This window comes from Sorex fumeus, unplaced genomic scaffold, assembly GCF_029834395.1.
Source record: "Sorex fumeus unplaced genomic scaffold, SorFum_2.1 ptg000022l, whole genome shotgun sequence".
Lineage (NCBI taxonomy): Eukaryota > Metazoa > Chordata > Mammalia > Eulipotyphla > Soricidae > Sorex > Sorex fumeus.
The window spans coordinates 2,552,243-2,566,633 of record NW_026606079.1 but is presented as its reverse complement, the minus strand read 5'-3'; the positions used below and the strand labels follow the sequence as shown (position 1 = coordinate 2,566,633).

The following is a 14,391-nucleotide window of genomic DNA, read 5'->3' as shown; positions in this document are numbered from 1 at the left end:
CAAATTAATTGTGAGTTGCCGTCCCTGTCACAGCCACGGTCTGGAGGCCATGGGCCCTGCAGTGTGCCCGCGGTCCTGGCCGCAGGCCGCGTGCGGGGTCAATGTTTCCCTTCTCCTGGGACGTTGGCACGCTTCTCTTTCCAAGGCTGACTTGTCTTTCACTTCCCAACTGAATTCAGGGCATGGAGATGGGGAAAGCGCCGCCCCCCGTGCCCGGCGCCAGCAAGCAGCTGCCTCCAAGCTATGGGACCTACCCAAGTCCTGCGCCCCTGGGCCCCGGCTCGACAGACTCCCTGGAGAGGAGGAAGGAGGGCAGCTTACCCAGGCCCAGCGTGGGCCCGCCCAGTCGGCAGAAGCCCGCCCCGCTTCCCCCTGCGGGGGGCACGCACCAGCCCCCTGGTTCCTCACAGCAGATTCAGCAGAGGATTTCCGTGCCGCCCAGCCCGACATACCCACCAGCGGGGCCGCCTGCGTTCCCGGCGGGAGACGGGAAGCCTGAGCTCCCCCTGACTGTGGCCATTAGGCCCTTTCTGGCTGATAAGGGCTCCAGACCGCAGTCCCCCAGGAAGGGACCCCAGACAGTGAACTCAAGCTCCATCTATTCTGTGTACCTCCAGCAAGCCACGCCACCCAAGAATTACCAGCCAGCGGCCCACGGCGCCTTAAATAAGTCTGTCAAAGCAGGTAAAGCGGTTGTGTGCGCACCCCGACTGGGCAGGCGGGAGGTCGCGTTCCCCTTGAGAAGATGCCGCCCCCCCGCACTTGGACCTGGGCCCATGCAGCCGTGGGTGTCTGCGGGGGGCAGAATGGGGAAAGCGGAGAAGGGTGAGCACAGCCCTGGTGACGGCCACAGGTGCCTCTGGCGGTGCCTGCTGATGAGGCAGGGGCAGGGAGCTCTCTGGAGCCGCCCCAGGCCAGCAGGGTGGGGTGCAAGCAGGGGAGGGGAGGAGGCGCTGGGCCCCGAGCCAGGGACCTGCAGCTGGAGGCACAGTGCTTCCCTGGGGTGGGGCGAAGGGCCCCCGCACTCTGGCTCCTGGGGCTCCCGTCAGACGTGCATCTGAGGAAGCCCGTATTGGTGCGTGTTCCGGCGTGGCTAGCACAGGCCAGCTTTTCATTGAAAAAGCCCCAATTCTGAAACTCCAGGTGCAAAGTCTGACCCATCAGGGAGACTTCCCCTTCCCACAGGAGCTGGCGGTGGTTCTCAGAATAGGGGTTCCTCGGGGTTGTGGAAATCAGGGTGCAAGAGAGCACTTGCCTTGAGCGTGGAGTTCCAACCCCAGCACACCAGAAAGAAAACCTCAGAATCGGGGATCTTGGTCCCTGGGGCTCCCCCCACCTGTCAGAGACCCAGAAAGCTGACCTCAGTCCGGAGTGCTGAGCCCATCCTCCTGTCTCCTCCAGTGTACGGCAAGCCCGTGCTCCCCTCGGGCTCCACGTCCCCGTCGCCGCTCCCGTTCCTTCACGGCTCTGCGCCCCCCGGCACGGCACAGCCTCCGCCACCCTCAGACTGTGCCGAGAAGGAGCCCGAGCCCGACGGCCCGGCGCTGGCAGGGGAGGGCGGCTCCGGCACTGGCACCGGCACCGTGGAGAGCCTGGCGCGGCCCCTCAGCCCCACCAAGCTCACGCCCATCGTGCACTCCCCGCTGCGCTACCAGAGCGACGCCGACCTGGAGGCCCTGCGCAGGAAGCTGGCCAACGCGCCGCGGCCCCTGAAGAAGCGCAGCTCCATCACGGAGCCCGAGGGCCCGGGCGGCCCCAACATCCAGAAGCTCCTGTACCAGCGCTTCAACACGCTGGCCGGCGGCATGGAGGGCGCCCCGTTCTACCAGCCCAGCCCCTCTCAGGACTTCATGGGCACCATCGCGGACATGGACAATGGCAACACCAACGCCAACGGGAACCTGGGGGAGGCCAGCCCTGCCCAGCCCACCGCCCCGCTGCCCGGGGAGCCCGCCCCGTCCTCAGATGCCAACGACAACGAGCTGCCTTCCCCCAAACCGGAAGGGCTTGTTGGCCCTCAGGCCACCCGCCCGACAGCCGAGCCTGCCGAGGACAACAACAACAATGTGGCCACAAGCCAGACGGCGGAGCAGGTCCCCAGCCCAGGCGCAGAGGCCCCGTCTCCAGGGGACGAGCAGGTGCCCCCGGCTGTCCCCCCCGCCGCACCCCCGCCAGCAGCCTCCACGGTGGGTATCGTTGCGCGCTCAGACCCCAGCTTCCTTGTCACCCGCCTAGTACTTGATGCTCGCCTGAGGTTGGCATGGTGCCAAGGGCAGGGCGTCCCCAGGCTCACCAGGGACAGTCACATCTGCACACTGTAGGGACTCAAAGAACACTAGAGCTCAGTCTTTCTAGAAGGCTCCTGAAGGAGTCTGCAGGGCAGCAGGCAGTGAGAACACTCTAGAAAGAGCTGAGGGGAGGGGCTGGAGTGAAAGCACAGCGGGGAGGGCGTTTGCCTTGCACGCGGCCAACCTGGGTTCAATTCCCAGCATCTCGTATGGTCCCCTGAGCACCGCCAGGAGTAATTCCTAAGTGCATGCATGAGCCAGGAGTAACCCCTGTGCATGGCCGGGTGTGACCCAAAAGCAAAAAAAGAGAAAAAAGACAAAAAAAACCTTGAGGGGAGGGCAGTGTGGATGCCGCAGTGTCATGGGAGCTGGTGGCATGAGCTACCTGCTTCCCGAGGAAGAAGCAGCTCGGGAACTCGCAGTCACCGTCCTCACTCCCCTGTGGGCACCCCAGCGCCAGGCCGATGGTCGGCCCCTGCGGTGCACCGGTCACCCGGAGACCACCAGCCCACCCGGCCCCTGCACGGCGGGTCTTGCCTCTCCCTCAGAGCCGGGCTTCCCTCCTTCCCGCCCGCAGAGCAAGCGGACAAACCTGAAGAAGCCCAACTCGGAGCGGACAGGCCACGGGCTGCGCGTCCGATTCAACCCCCTGGCGCTGCTCCTGGATGCGTCCCTGGAGGGGGAGTTCGACCTGGTGCAGCGGGTCATCTACGAGGTGAGCGAGCTGCGGGCTGCGCCGGGGGCGGGTGGGGCGGGGCTCGGCTCACACCTGCCTGTGTCCCAGGTGGAGGACCCCAGCAAGCCCAACGACGAGGGCATCACGCCACTGCACAACGCAGTCTGTGCTGGACACCACCACATCGTGAAGTTCCTGCTGGACTTCGGGGTCAACGTGAACGCTGCCGACAGTGACGGCTGGTAGGCGCCTTCCTGAGGCCCGGCCCCGGAGCCTCCTTGAGCTCCCGCGGCTCAAGGAGCGGGCGAGGCTCTGGGTGCGGGGAGGGTGGGAGACGGGAGAAGTGTGCTTGCCCTCTGCGACAGCTGCTGCTGTCCATCAAGCTGCTGGCGGACAGGGGCGCTGTCCGCTCCCCCCGCTAGCCGCCTCGGGACAGGCCAGGCCCAGTGTCCCCCAGTGCTCTTCGTGAGGGGGCTTCCGCTGCTGTGTGCTTCTGGACCGCTGAGGTGTCCCTGCGGCCTGCGGGCAGCTGACAGACCCTGCCCATTTCACACACGCTTCCCAGCCATTTGCTGTCACCATGCAGTGAACTGGACCTTATGGGCTGTTTCTCAGTCTACTTCCTGCCTGCCGAGGGGTCTGAGACATTTGCATTGGGGGAGGGGGGGAGCATTCGTTTGGGGGTTTGGTTTTGGTGCTCAGGACTTACACCTGGCTCTGCACTCAGAAATCACTCCTGGTGGACATGGGGACCATATGGGGTGCTGGGGTCAGCTGCATGCAAACCAAACACCCTCCCTGCTATCCTGTCAAGCACTCAAGCTGTGGCCCAGGACTTGTGAATGGGAGTCCTGTCACTAAGGAGAACAGCAGCTGGAGCGCTGGTACAGCAGGTAGTGTTGGCCTTGCACATGGCCAGCCCGGGTTCGACCCCCCGGCGTCCCATATGGTACCCTGAGCACCGCCAGGAAGGATTCCTGAGTGCAGAGCCAGGAGGAACCCCTGACCATTGCTGGGTGTGACCCAGAAAATAAAGAGAAAAAGAGAAAACAGAAACCAGTGGGCTCCCAGGCATGGCACAGCTGAGTCACCCAGGCTGAGGGGTCATCCATTGGGTAAAGGCTAGGGTGCTCGTCTTGCACGTGGCTGACCAGGTTCAATCCCCGGCACCCCATATGCCACCCCACCCCCCAGCAGAACCGGGAGTAATTCCTGAGTGCAGGGCCAGGAGTAACTCCCGGGCACTGTCAGGTATGGCCCCAAATCAGAAAATACCAGTGAGAGCCCCTCAGATAGCCAGAGCATGGTGGGGGACGCGCCACCCAGCACCCCTCCTGGCTCTTGCTGGCAGGACCCCGCTGCACTGCGCCGCCTCCTGCAACAGCGTGCACCTCTGCAAGCAGCTGGTGGAGAGCGGTGCCGCCATCTTCGCCTCCACCATCAGCGACATCGAGACAGCGGCCGACAAGTGTGAGGAGATGGAAGAAGGTTACATCCAGTGCTCCCAGTTCCTCTACGGTATGGAGCACTGACGCGTGGGTGTTCTTTCCTTCCTGAAAGGGCTTGGAGCGTCCCTGTCGCACAGGGCTCTGGGTCCAGTTGCTGAAATACAAGTCCTGTTTTTCGCTGCAGATTTTTGTCTCTTGTGGCCAAGGAGTTGGGGAGCTGGGGACAGGCCTCATTCCTTTAGCACTTCTGCTGAGACACAGCAGGGCCTGGGGTGTACCTGGGTTGGGGCCAGAGGCAGAACACCCTCTCCCGCCGCCACTGAGTGCTGACCACGGAAGGCGGCTCCGTAGCTAGGAGCAGACTGCCCCCAGGCTGGAGGTCACGTCCTCCAAAGGTAGAGAGGAAACCAGCACTGGACCCCAGGGGAGACAGGCGACAGCCCCGAGGCCCAGACTTCCAGGACAGCTGAGCAGCCTCTCGCTGCTCCATGCAAGAACTTTGGCACAAGCTTCGGCAGCTCCCTGTGGGGAGTTGGGTCTAGGTGTGAGGGCCAATCTCACTGGTCCATAAGAAGCCCTTTCAGGAGCCGCAGCTCGTGGTCTATAAGCAGAAGCCGGGGTTTGATTCCCCAGCACTTCATCAGCGCTCAGCCAGGCCTGTTGGGACACGGGCCTCCAGGCTGGCCTTGGCGTCAATAGCCGTCCACTGTGGCAGGGCCAGGCCAGGCCCCCGGCCTCTCTCCAGAGCCACTCTGCAGCCAGCATTGCTGTCTCTTCCAGGGGTCCAGGAGAAGCTGGGCGTGATGAACAAAGGTCTGGTGTACGCTCTGTGGGGCTACGAGGCCCAGAACAGCGACGAGCTGTCCTTCCGTGAAGGGGACGCCATCACGATCCTGAGGCGCAAGGACGAGAACGAGACCGAGTGGTGGTGGGCCCGCCTTGGGGACCGGGAGGGCTACGTGCCCAAAAACCTGCTGGGGGTAAGCATACCAAGAGCAGCCACCAAGGGGACCTCTGAAGGACCCACTGTAGGGTAGCAGGAGTCTCCGGACGCTGTGATACGGGGCATCACAGCCCACCGGGCATCCCAGCCGCCCCCGTCCCTGCCACTGTGAATGGGCAGACACATGGTTTGGGCACACCGTGGAGAGCCCTGGGCTCACCAGGCACCTGTCCCTCACCCAGAATGCTCTGCCGCCCTGGGCTCTCCGACGGGGGTAAGCCAGGAGGGGCCCTGGAGGATTCCTCGCCCTGTCCCCCGGAGGCCTGGGGGGCATTCACTCACGCTCAACTGCCGGCTGTGCCCAGCGGTGAGCTGCCAAGACAGCCTCCAGGAGCGTGCAGAGGGCGCCAGATTCTAAGGAGGAGGAGAGTGGAACTGAGGCCCTAGGGAGCCAGCCCTGTGACCGCCGGGGACCAGGCATGTGCCCACTCTCTGTCCTAACCCATTTCCCTTGCCTCCTAGTTGTACCCGCGGATCAAACCCAGACAGCGCACTCTTGCGTGAAGGCCCCTGTGGGCGCACGGCTCGGGCCCAGACGCTTCAGCTCCAGTGCCGAGGGGCCGCCTTCAGCAGAGCCCACAATGTGAAATGACTAGTTTGTTGGAACCGTCAGAGGAACTTGCCTCCAAGAAGACTGAATTTTGCCAATTACTCTAAATCCAAATAAATATCCAGCTTTCAAAACACCCATTCCTGTTGCCACTAAGAAGCCCCATGATTTAAACCCTGGTTGATTGCCAGTGAAGACTCCAACTTGGCCCCAGTCATCCCTCATCCTCGTCGCCCCAAGAAAACGTGCCACCACTTCCCGGGAATCAGACCACAGCCTCGCCACCTCAGCACCCGCGTCTCTTCCTCCTATGACCAAAGCAGGCCTGTGCGGAGACTTCTGTCCAGTGCCAGTGCCCGTTGCGTCCTGGGCCAGTGGCGCTGGACCTGACTTCCACACTGTGGGCACAGGGGTCCATAAGACCAAGTGGCTCTGCGCCCTCCGCTCCCGCTTCTCTGCAGCCACTCGCGTTCTTACCCTCATGGCACCGCCAGGGAGGCGGTGGGAGGAGGCGGGGCCAGGCCAGGTGGGTGGGAGCTAGGCCTGCTGTGATGTACTGACCTTTGCTCCGTCCCCCTCGGAGGCCTGTAGCCAGCACGCCCGACCCTGGGATGGACTGGATGGACAGCTTGGACAGGCTTTTTCTATACCAAAAGTATTTTTTGACTAGACCATTCAAAATTCCCAGAAGGGTGGTGGGAATACTATTTCTCATTAAAATCTAAGCCCTTAAGTTTTATTTTCCATTAAGTTTCATGTATAATTTATGTATAAACGTGTATAGGCCCACTGCTGTAGATGTCTTAGTAGTGACTGTGCAGTGTGACGGTGTGGGGGGCGGCCTCCCACCTCGCACACCCGCTGTGCATAATAAACCGCGTGTCTCCCGGATGGCTGCGTGTCTTTGTTCTGAAACCGGAGCTCAGCTGTCACAAAGGCGAGGCTGACAAGCCGTGAGACAAGGGCCTGGGCTGTACTTTGAAAATAGGTTTAATCATAAGCTTTATATACAAATTGTGTACACATCGTTTAAGGAAGTGAAGTAGAACGTGAGAAGTACAAAACATCTGGTTCTGTCCCCTAGTGAAGTGTCGAAGTGTCAGAGGTTGGTCTGTGGCCCCAACCCAGTGAGGTGAACTGGCGGAAGGCACTGTAAGACCTGGATGAGTGACCACTGCCTAAACCTCAGGAGGGGGAGGGGGAAGGGGGAGGGGACACTTCCCACCACCCTGGAAGCTATTGGTGAGCTGGAGCCCAGCAGTGTGATCCCACCGCAGCTGGCAGCCCACGTGAGAGCAAGCGGCAGCTTCAAGAGCAGCTAGACTGGGAGCTTATTGCACTAGGCCCACGAACTCCTGTTTCTCCGGCTCGGACAATGGCCCAGCAGACAGGATCCCCTGGTCCACACTGCCGAATCCCACGTGCTTACTGGTCCCGTGACTCGTACAGGAGTTTGGCAGCCTGCAAAGAGGCCAGAAAAACAAGAGGTGCTTGGCCTCGGGTCTGCTCGGAGTTGCTGTGGGCACCGAGCGAGGCAGGAGTGCGTGTTCCCGGGGACAGCCCCCTCCCCAGCCCACACAGTACCTTGTGCATAGCCACCAGCCATGCAGTCGACTGCCTCCTGCTGTCATCCTCCCCGGCCATCAGCCTCAGCTGGCTCAGGCCCTCTACCCCGGGCACAGAGTACTGCAGGGACATGCCCGTGGCCCGTGTGTTGGCCCCTGCAGGACAGACAAGGTAAAAAGGCTGAAGGGACCCTGCGCAGCCCCGATGCTGAGGCTACAGCGCCCCTTCCCAGCCCTCATGCTGGCCAGGGTGCCCCCAGCCCCAACCCCGGAGTGTGAATGGGCTCCAGGGCTTGTGGCAGACACCCAGGTTCACAGAGTAGGGCTGGACCAAGACGCCTAACCAGTGCCCTGCACTGGGCAGACCACAACCATGGCTCCCCGGACGAACTCACTCAGGTCACACCCGTGCGTGCAGCAGGGCTGGTGCCCGAGCAGCGCCTGTCCACACACTGGCTGCGTGGCCAGGCACAGCACCTCCAGGGGTCAGTCAGGAGCTCCCCAACAGACCAGCCAACACCCGCTGAGGACTAGTATGAGCCAGTTCAATGGCACGTGCTCCAGGGAGCCCTGCTGTCTGCTCGGTCCTTGTCCCAGTGGTCGCTGACAGCTCATCCGCGCCAAAGTGGGCCTACGCCTCCTGAACCTCGCACTGCTCTGTGCCAACCTCCCAGCCAGCACGCCACACATGGTCTGATGCCCACAGGCTCCCCTCTCTAGCTCTGCTTTTATGACTCGGGTCCCCCGAGCTCAGGGACCCAGAGCTCCTCTCCTGCCTTCTGGGCTCCACGTGGCGGCAGAACTAAAGGCCCCAGGCCCAGGAAGTGGAGCCCTTCTGTACCGCTGGCCTCCTGGCACCCGGGGCCCCACCGCAGGGGAAACCAGGGTTCTAGGAATTCACGGAAGCAGGGCCCTGTGTTCCCTAAACCACGAGGGGCACGCAGGAGCCTGGAAACCCAGCCCACCAGGGGGTGACCGTCCCGACCCAGCCCCTCGGGTGGGGCTGCAGCACGGTGCCTTCCTATGCGCCTGCAGTTGGCAGCATGCCTCAGGCCACCCACTCCAGGGTCTTGGGCTAGACCTGGGTTGTGGGGGGTACAGGGAGCCTGGCCCAATGGCCTGCACGCACTGGGAGGCAGCAGGCTGGCTAGGGACAGGACAGTATCAAGAGAAGGGCCGCGGGCAGCTCCCCAGGACTCAGCCTGCCTGAGTGAGACCCAGGCAGCAGGTCCCCTTGGGCCCACGAGCACGGAGCAACTTTCCCCCTGCTTCCGGGCCAAGGCTCAGATAAATCCCAAGATGCTGCCGTGTTTCCCCAAAGCTCTGGGGTGGCTCGTCCCAGACAGAGGTACAGGGCCCACAGCATGCTGGGTGCGCACCGTACGGGGTCCTGGCTGACCTTCAGAGACAGGCTGGCTCCCCAGAAGGCTGGTGTGAGCGTGAATGTCTTTTTCTACGTCAAGAAGGCGGGCAGGCAGGAGAGAACAAGCAAGAGCCAATCAGAGAAGAGCCTGCCTGAGGGGTCCCACTCTGCACAAAGCGGGTGATGATGACTATGGACAGGGAAGACCGAGAGGGAAACCCAGTCACCCAGTCTCACTGAATGTTCTGGAAGCTCACCAGGAAATGACAGGAATCCAGGTGCCAGGTGCCAGGCAGGCGCAGGGAGGGCTGGGGCCGAATTCTAGGAGTCACCGCCACTCTGAGCCTTGGGAGTCGGGGGGATGCCAACCACCCTGGGGGCTTCCTCCTGAGCCCCCAGCAGGGGCAGGAGGTCCCCTTGCCTGGGATGCTGGACCCCTTCATACGGCGTGACCCTAACACCGCTGGGCAGACACACGCCCACGTGCCAGGCGGCGAGCTCCCATGCTCATGCCAGCAGGCACTAACTACTGCACAGCCAGGCCCTCCCTCCACTCACCTCCAGGAGCGAAGCCTTCGGTGAGGAGCTGCACAGTGGAGATGTGAGCGACCTCGATCTCGTGGTGGCTGTCTCCGTCCAGAAGCAGGAACCTTCAGACCGTACGTCACGTTACTCCGGGTCGGGGACAGGGAGCCGCCAACACCCAGCCGCCGCCACCCCTCCTCACCTCTGGTTGCTGGAAAGGCGGCAGACCACTGCTTCCGGCTTCTCAGCATTCCCGAAGGTCACCAGGAAGGGGGCTCCTGAGGACAAAGGTGAGGTCTCAGGCTCTGTCTCCCGGGGCCACCAGGCCTGCGACACGGGAGCAAACCGAACAAAGGGCGCCAGGAAGCTTGGCCTGGCGCCTCACTGAGGCAGGAAGGCGGCAGGTGAAAGCAACAAATGAATGATGCTACTCAAGGGCCCCCGCCCTCCCCACCCGCCCCCCAGGAGGCCAGCAGCTCGCAGCCCTAAGGAGAGGCGGCCGAGCCAGCCACCGCTGGAGCAGGGCCAGGGGCGCAGGGCCGACCTGTCCCGGGCGTCGCCTCCACGCCAAGGGGACCCAGACCAGGGTGCCAGGCTCACCGCTCAGCAGCACCCGCAGCTGCTTGTCATAGAACTCGGCCTCCTTGTGGGACACCAGGGCGCAGCGCGCACACTGGCGCACGGGGTCCACGAAGCACATGCGCCGCAGCGCCACCTTCTGGCTGCAACACTTGTCACAGAAGCACTTTCCACAGCGGCGACAGTGGTGCTAGGAAGGGTGTGGAGGGCGGCGTGAGTCCCCAGCGGAGCCCAGCTCAGCCAAGTATTCCCAAAGGGCCTGTCCCACCCAGGGCCTCAGGCCAAGCTCCCACAGCGGCACTGACCAGCCCCCTCGGCCACCACGCGCCCCCACCTCCACGGCCTCAGCTCACCTTCCGGGTGAGAAAGTCAAACTTGGCATCACACTGCATGCATCTGGAGCACTAGGAGAGAAGGCGGCCGTGAGCACCCGCAGGGCCCCGAGCTCTCGCACGGCACACACTGCACCCCAGAGGCGAGGCTGCTGCGGACCCGGGCACAGAGCTGGAGCCGTCACGTGCTGCTGCCTGGACTGTGCCTGTCCTGCGCTGGGACCTGGGGTCGTGCCAGGACACGCCCGAGACAGCGTGGCAGGATGAGCCTGAACTGGGCAGCCCCACAGGCTGCTCCAGGGCAAATGCTGCAAGGCTGCCGGGAGCCCTGGGTGGCGGCGGACCTTGAGTCCTGCACCCCTGCAACGTGCAGGAGGCAGAAGCAGAGGTGGGGACAGCAAAGGAGCAGGACAAAAGTAGAGCCGCATATCACCCCCACAGGCTGGGGACGGCAAGGCCTGGGCACAGGGCCCCGGAGCCACAAGGCTGGCTACCCGCATGCTCAGTCAACGCCAGGAGGGAGGACAAAGTTCTGGAAAAAGCCACATTCTTAGCGAGATGCTCAGAGCTCTTATCTCCACTGAGCAGGTCAGCTGCCCCAGGGAAGAGGCCGGACCCCACGCTACACTGGCCAGGGACCCTGGGGAGGCCCCACAAAGTCTGCAGGCGCCTGTCTCCTCTGGTCCACAAAGGGAAGGGGAAGTCACCGAGCGAGACTGGCCACAGGAAGGGCTGGGGGCGAGGGGAGTGTCTGCACACGAGAGCACCCCACCCCCACAGAGCAGACACGGTCCCCTCTGGGTGTCCTCAGCGTCCTCAGGACACAGCAGATTGAAGGAAAGTTAGAATGAAAGAAACAGAAGGACCAGAGTGATGGTCGCGGGGTGGGAGCTCGCCTTGCCTGCCGCACCAGCTTCGAACTTGGGGGCATCCATATGGCCCCAAGGCCTGCCAGGGACGATCACTGAGCACAGAGCCAGTAGGAAGCCCTGAGCACGGCCAGATGTGCCCCAAAAGCCAAAATAAATAAATAAATAATAAAAGTAAAAATACTGAAATTTAGCCTGCCCCCTCAAGGGATAGCGGAGGGGAGTGACAACAGAGCCCATACCCCCGGGTGTGGAGACAAATGTCGCCTTTGGCACCAGTCTCTCAAGTCCACAATATTTTAGACTCCTCAAAAGTTGTCACTGTCCTCCCGTTGTTCATCAATTTGCTCGAGTGAGCCCAGTAACGTCTCCATTGTGAGACTTCTTGTTACTGTGTTTGGCATATTGAATATATCACGGGGAGCTTGCCAGGCTTTGCCATGCTAGATACTCTCAGTAGCTTGCCAGGCTCTCCTGGCAGAGGAATCGAACCCGGCTCGGCCGGGCTGGCTGCGTGCAAGGCAAACACCCTACCGCTGTGCTTCAAAAGTTATTAAAAAAAAAGAGAGAGAGAGAAATCCTGGTAAGACTGACTTCAGGGCCAGGGGCTCACACAGAGGCCTGGAGTCCCAGGCACTAGGAGGGTCCCCGGCAGCCCCCCGCCTTACAGTAACCAACTAGCCCGAGCACTGCCTGGGGAGCTTCTCCCGAACTGGTCACTGTCCCCGTGCGCGCTGGCTTGGCGCGACTGAGACCGTCGTCCGCGTTAGTGTTTGCAGGGGGCTCAGGCTGGGAGCGGGTGCTGGGGGTCCGCCACCGCCCAGGGGAGGGGCTGCCCGCCAGGCCCCGCCCCGCGGGACCCGCCCCACTCCGCAGCTGTGGGTCCCGGAGGGGAGCAGGTCCGGTCCCCGGCGGGTCCCCGCGCCCGGCCCGCACCTGCGTGCGCCTGCTCCCCCCCGCCCCACGGTCCCACTCCCCGGGGGCACGCGGACCCCAGCTCCGCGCCCCCGAGAAGCCCGGACGGCGCCGGCCCAGCCGCGCCCAGCCCAAGCGCCTGCCCCGAACCCCGGGCTCGGCGTCCGGCCACCGAGGGGGCCTTCGTGCCGCCCGTCCCCACCGTCCGGCGGCGCCCCCCGACCCCCCCCCCGGACGCGTCCACCGCGGCGCGGACGCAGGAGCGGAAGCTGCTGGGCGGAGCCGGCCGGTCGCTGACCCCGAGGCCCGCCCGTGGGCCCCGCTCGCTCCGCGGCCCCGGCGGCCGGGAGGGCCCCGCGAGCGCGCGCCCACCCGGCCGGCCCCGCGCCGCCGTCCCCGGGGCCCGCCCGGCGCCCGGGACCCAGGCGGCGCCCACCCACCTCCTTGTCCGGGACCCACTGCGGCTCCTCCAGGCCGAACGGGCTGCCGAAGGCGCGGTGCTCGGGCACCATGCGCAGGCCGCTGGGCGAGCGCACCAACTTCTTGGCGTCGCGGCGCGCGGCCACCTCGGAGGCCATGACGCCGCCCCAGGCCCGCCGGCCGCCGGCTCCGGCCCTCGCCCCGCCGGCGCCCCGCCCCCCGCGGCCGGACAGCGCCGACGGCGCCCGCGGCCAATCGCGGCGCTCCGCCAGGCGAGCCGTCCAATCGGCGCTCCGACCCCGCCCTCTCGCGCAGCCAATCGGCGGCGAGACGCGGCCGGCACCAATCGGCCGCGGGCGACTGCGGGGATGCTCCGCCCCTGAGGGCCACGGCGACTTTGGATTGGTCGATTTTCCCGAGCCCTGGGCACGAGTTCCTTCCTAATTGGCCTGTCCTGCGCAGGCCGCCGCTCATTGGCAGAGAGGCGGGGCGACCGGGCGGCGAGGCCGGCGGGAGCGCGCGGGAAAGGGACGGAGCCGCGGTGAGGGCCGGGGTGGAGGCCGGCCGGGCGTGGCGGCCCGCGGGCGCGCGGGGTGTGCGTGTGTCCGGAGAGGGCCGCTGTCCTGCGTGGGCTCGCCAGGTCCGGGGACCGCAGAGCCCGTGCGGCGCGCGGGGCCGGGCGGAGATGCTCCTGCTGCGGGCGCTGGGGCCTGCGGGTGTCGGGGGCTGCCCGGCTGCGAGCGCGGCTGTTCCTTGCGGAATTTGAAGGCGCTTCAGCACCCCCCCGTGGGGCCGAGTGCGGGGTGGCCCGCAGGGACTGTCCCGAGCGCCCGTCGCCTCCTCGGGGACCTGGACGGGTGATGACACACCACAGTGTGGGGTTGGGAGACAGACTCAGCCTTGTGTCAGCGGCGCCCTTAGAGGGTTCGGGGTCCCTGTGGACACCCAGAGGGACACGTGTTCAGGGTACATGTCGGTACCAGGAGAGGACAGGGGACCCAGGTATACGGACCCCTGGAGAGGACACGGGGTTGGGGGGACAGGGACACCAGGAGGGAACGGGGTATGCATCGACATGCAGGAGGGGACACACCGGAGGGGACGCGAGGTTGGGGTAAGTGTGGACACCGTGAGCGGCCACAGTGGGGAGAGCAGGGGCACCCGGGGCAGATTTGGGCTCCGACAAGGCGTGGCTGGGGGCTGCTGGGGACTGGGAGTGACAGTGTGGGGCAGGGCTGAGCAGAGGGGACCAGGAGGCCAGGCCCGGCACGACGGGGAGTGTCAGTGCCCGCAGCAGGCCAGACCCCACAGCTCCGAGTGGACAGGACAGACCGGCTGACCGCTTGCTGCTCCCCTGTCTCCGCACACAGATGGAGATCTGAGGGCGCACTTGGACCTGTTCGGCTCTGTCTCGGTTCTGCTGGATACCCTGAACACAGCACATTGGAGCGTTTCTGGAGCTGTGTCCCACGGTGGGCAGGGATCAGACTGAGCTCCCAGCAGTGCCCTTCAGGAGAGGTGCTCACCCGCCTGGGAGGACTGATCCCCCTTCTCTGACACTGCCCTCTGCTGCCCCTAGCACTTCCTGGTGTGATGGCCGCTGCTCAGGCAGCCACCACCAGGGGACAGGAGGGAGAGGCGCCTTGCACATATCCAGTCTGGCTCTCGTGGTAGCACATCACAAGGATCCTCAGTGTATCCCAGCTCCCACTGGCCCAGCAGTTCCTCCCGGGGAGCCTCAGCCACTGTGGAGGGCAGAGCACTGGACTTGGGTGCTGACGGCTGACCCCGGGGTTCCTGCCCCAGAGGGGCTGAGGTGTGGCGGTCACAGACGGACTGCTCTGCCCCACGGGTAGGA

The 14,391-nt window shown here is 64.4% G+C and overlaps 2 protein-coding genes across 4 annotated transcripts in view; one reads left to right on the top strand and one right to left on the bottom strand.

The window, feature by feature from the left end:
• PPP1R13B (protein phosphatase 1 regulatory subunit 13B) overlaps positions 1-6,856 on the top strand; it is a 99,142-nt gene extending 92,286 nt beyond the window's left edge. Inside the window, exons 11-17 of the mRNA XM_056113746.1 lie at positions 180-684; positions 1,402-2,186; positions 2,866-3,003; positions 3,073-3,206; positions 4,316-4,482; positions 5,193-5,392; positions 5,878-6,856. Coding sequence (XP_055969721.1) covers positions 180-684; positions 1,402-2,186; positions 2,866-3,003; positions 3,073-3,206; positions 4,316-4,482; positions 5,193-5,392; positions 5,878-5,919 — 1,971 coding nt within the window. The 3' untranslated portion in view covers positions 5,920-6,856. The remainder of the gene's footprint in view (positions 1-179; positions 685-1,401; positions 2,187-2,865; positions 3,004-3,072; positions 3,207-4,315; positions 4,483-5,192; positions 5,393-5,877) is intronic.
• Positions 6,857-6,958: 102 nt separating this feature from the next.
• On the bottom strand, positions 6,959-12,748 carry ZFYVE21 (zinc finger FYVE-type containing 21). 3 transcript variants are annotated; one of them, XM_056113763.1, is made up of 8 exons: positions 12,554-12,748; positions 10,351-10,401; positions 10,019-10,187; positions 9,621-9,696; positions 9,452-9,543; positions 8,930-8,983; positions 7,550-7,686; positions 6,959-7,426 (listed from the first exon to the last, which is right to left on the bottom strand). In XM_056113763.1, exons 1-8 carry the CDS (start codon positions 12,689-12,691, stop codon positions 7,391-7,393), a joined length of 753 nt encoding a protein of 250 aa, XP_055969738.1. In that variant the 5' UTR covers positions 12,692-12,748; the 3' UTR covers positions 6,959-7,390. The 3 variants fall into 3 exon arrangements, with proteins under 3 accessions (XP_055969738.1, XP_055969739.1, XP_055969740.1); XM_056113764.1 differs by lacking the exon at positions 8,930-8,983 and having other exon boundaries at positions 6,960-7,426; XM_056113765.1 differs by lacking the exons at positions 6,959-7,426; positions 7,550-7,686 and having other exon boundaries at positions 8,919-9,083.
• Between the last annotated feature and the right edge of the window lie 1,643 nt (positions 12,749-14,391).

Excerpts from the sequence above, each read along its gene's own strand:
- ZFYVE21 (XM_056113763.1), bottom strand. The coding sequence starts at position 12,691 with ATGGCCTCCGAGGTGGCCGCGCGCCGCGACGCCAAGAAGTTGGTGCGC. Across the intron at positions 10,402-12,553 it reads AGTGGGTCCCGGACAAGGAG|TGCTCCAGATGCATGCAGTG; the intron begins GTGGGTGGGCGC and ends CTTCTCTCCTAG. Across the intron at positions 7,687-8,929 it reads GAGCCAGCCTGTCTCTGAAG|GGGCCAACACACGGGCCACG; the intron begins GTCAGCCAGGAC and ends TCTGTCCTGCAG.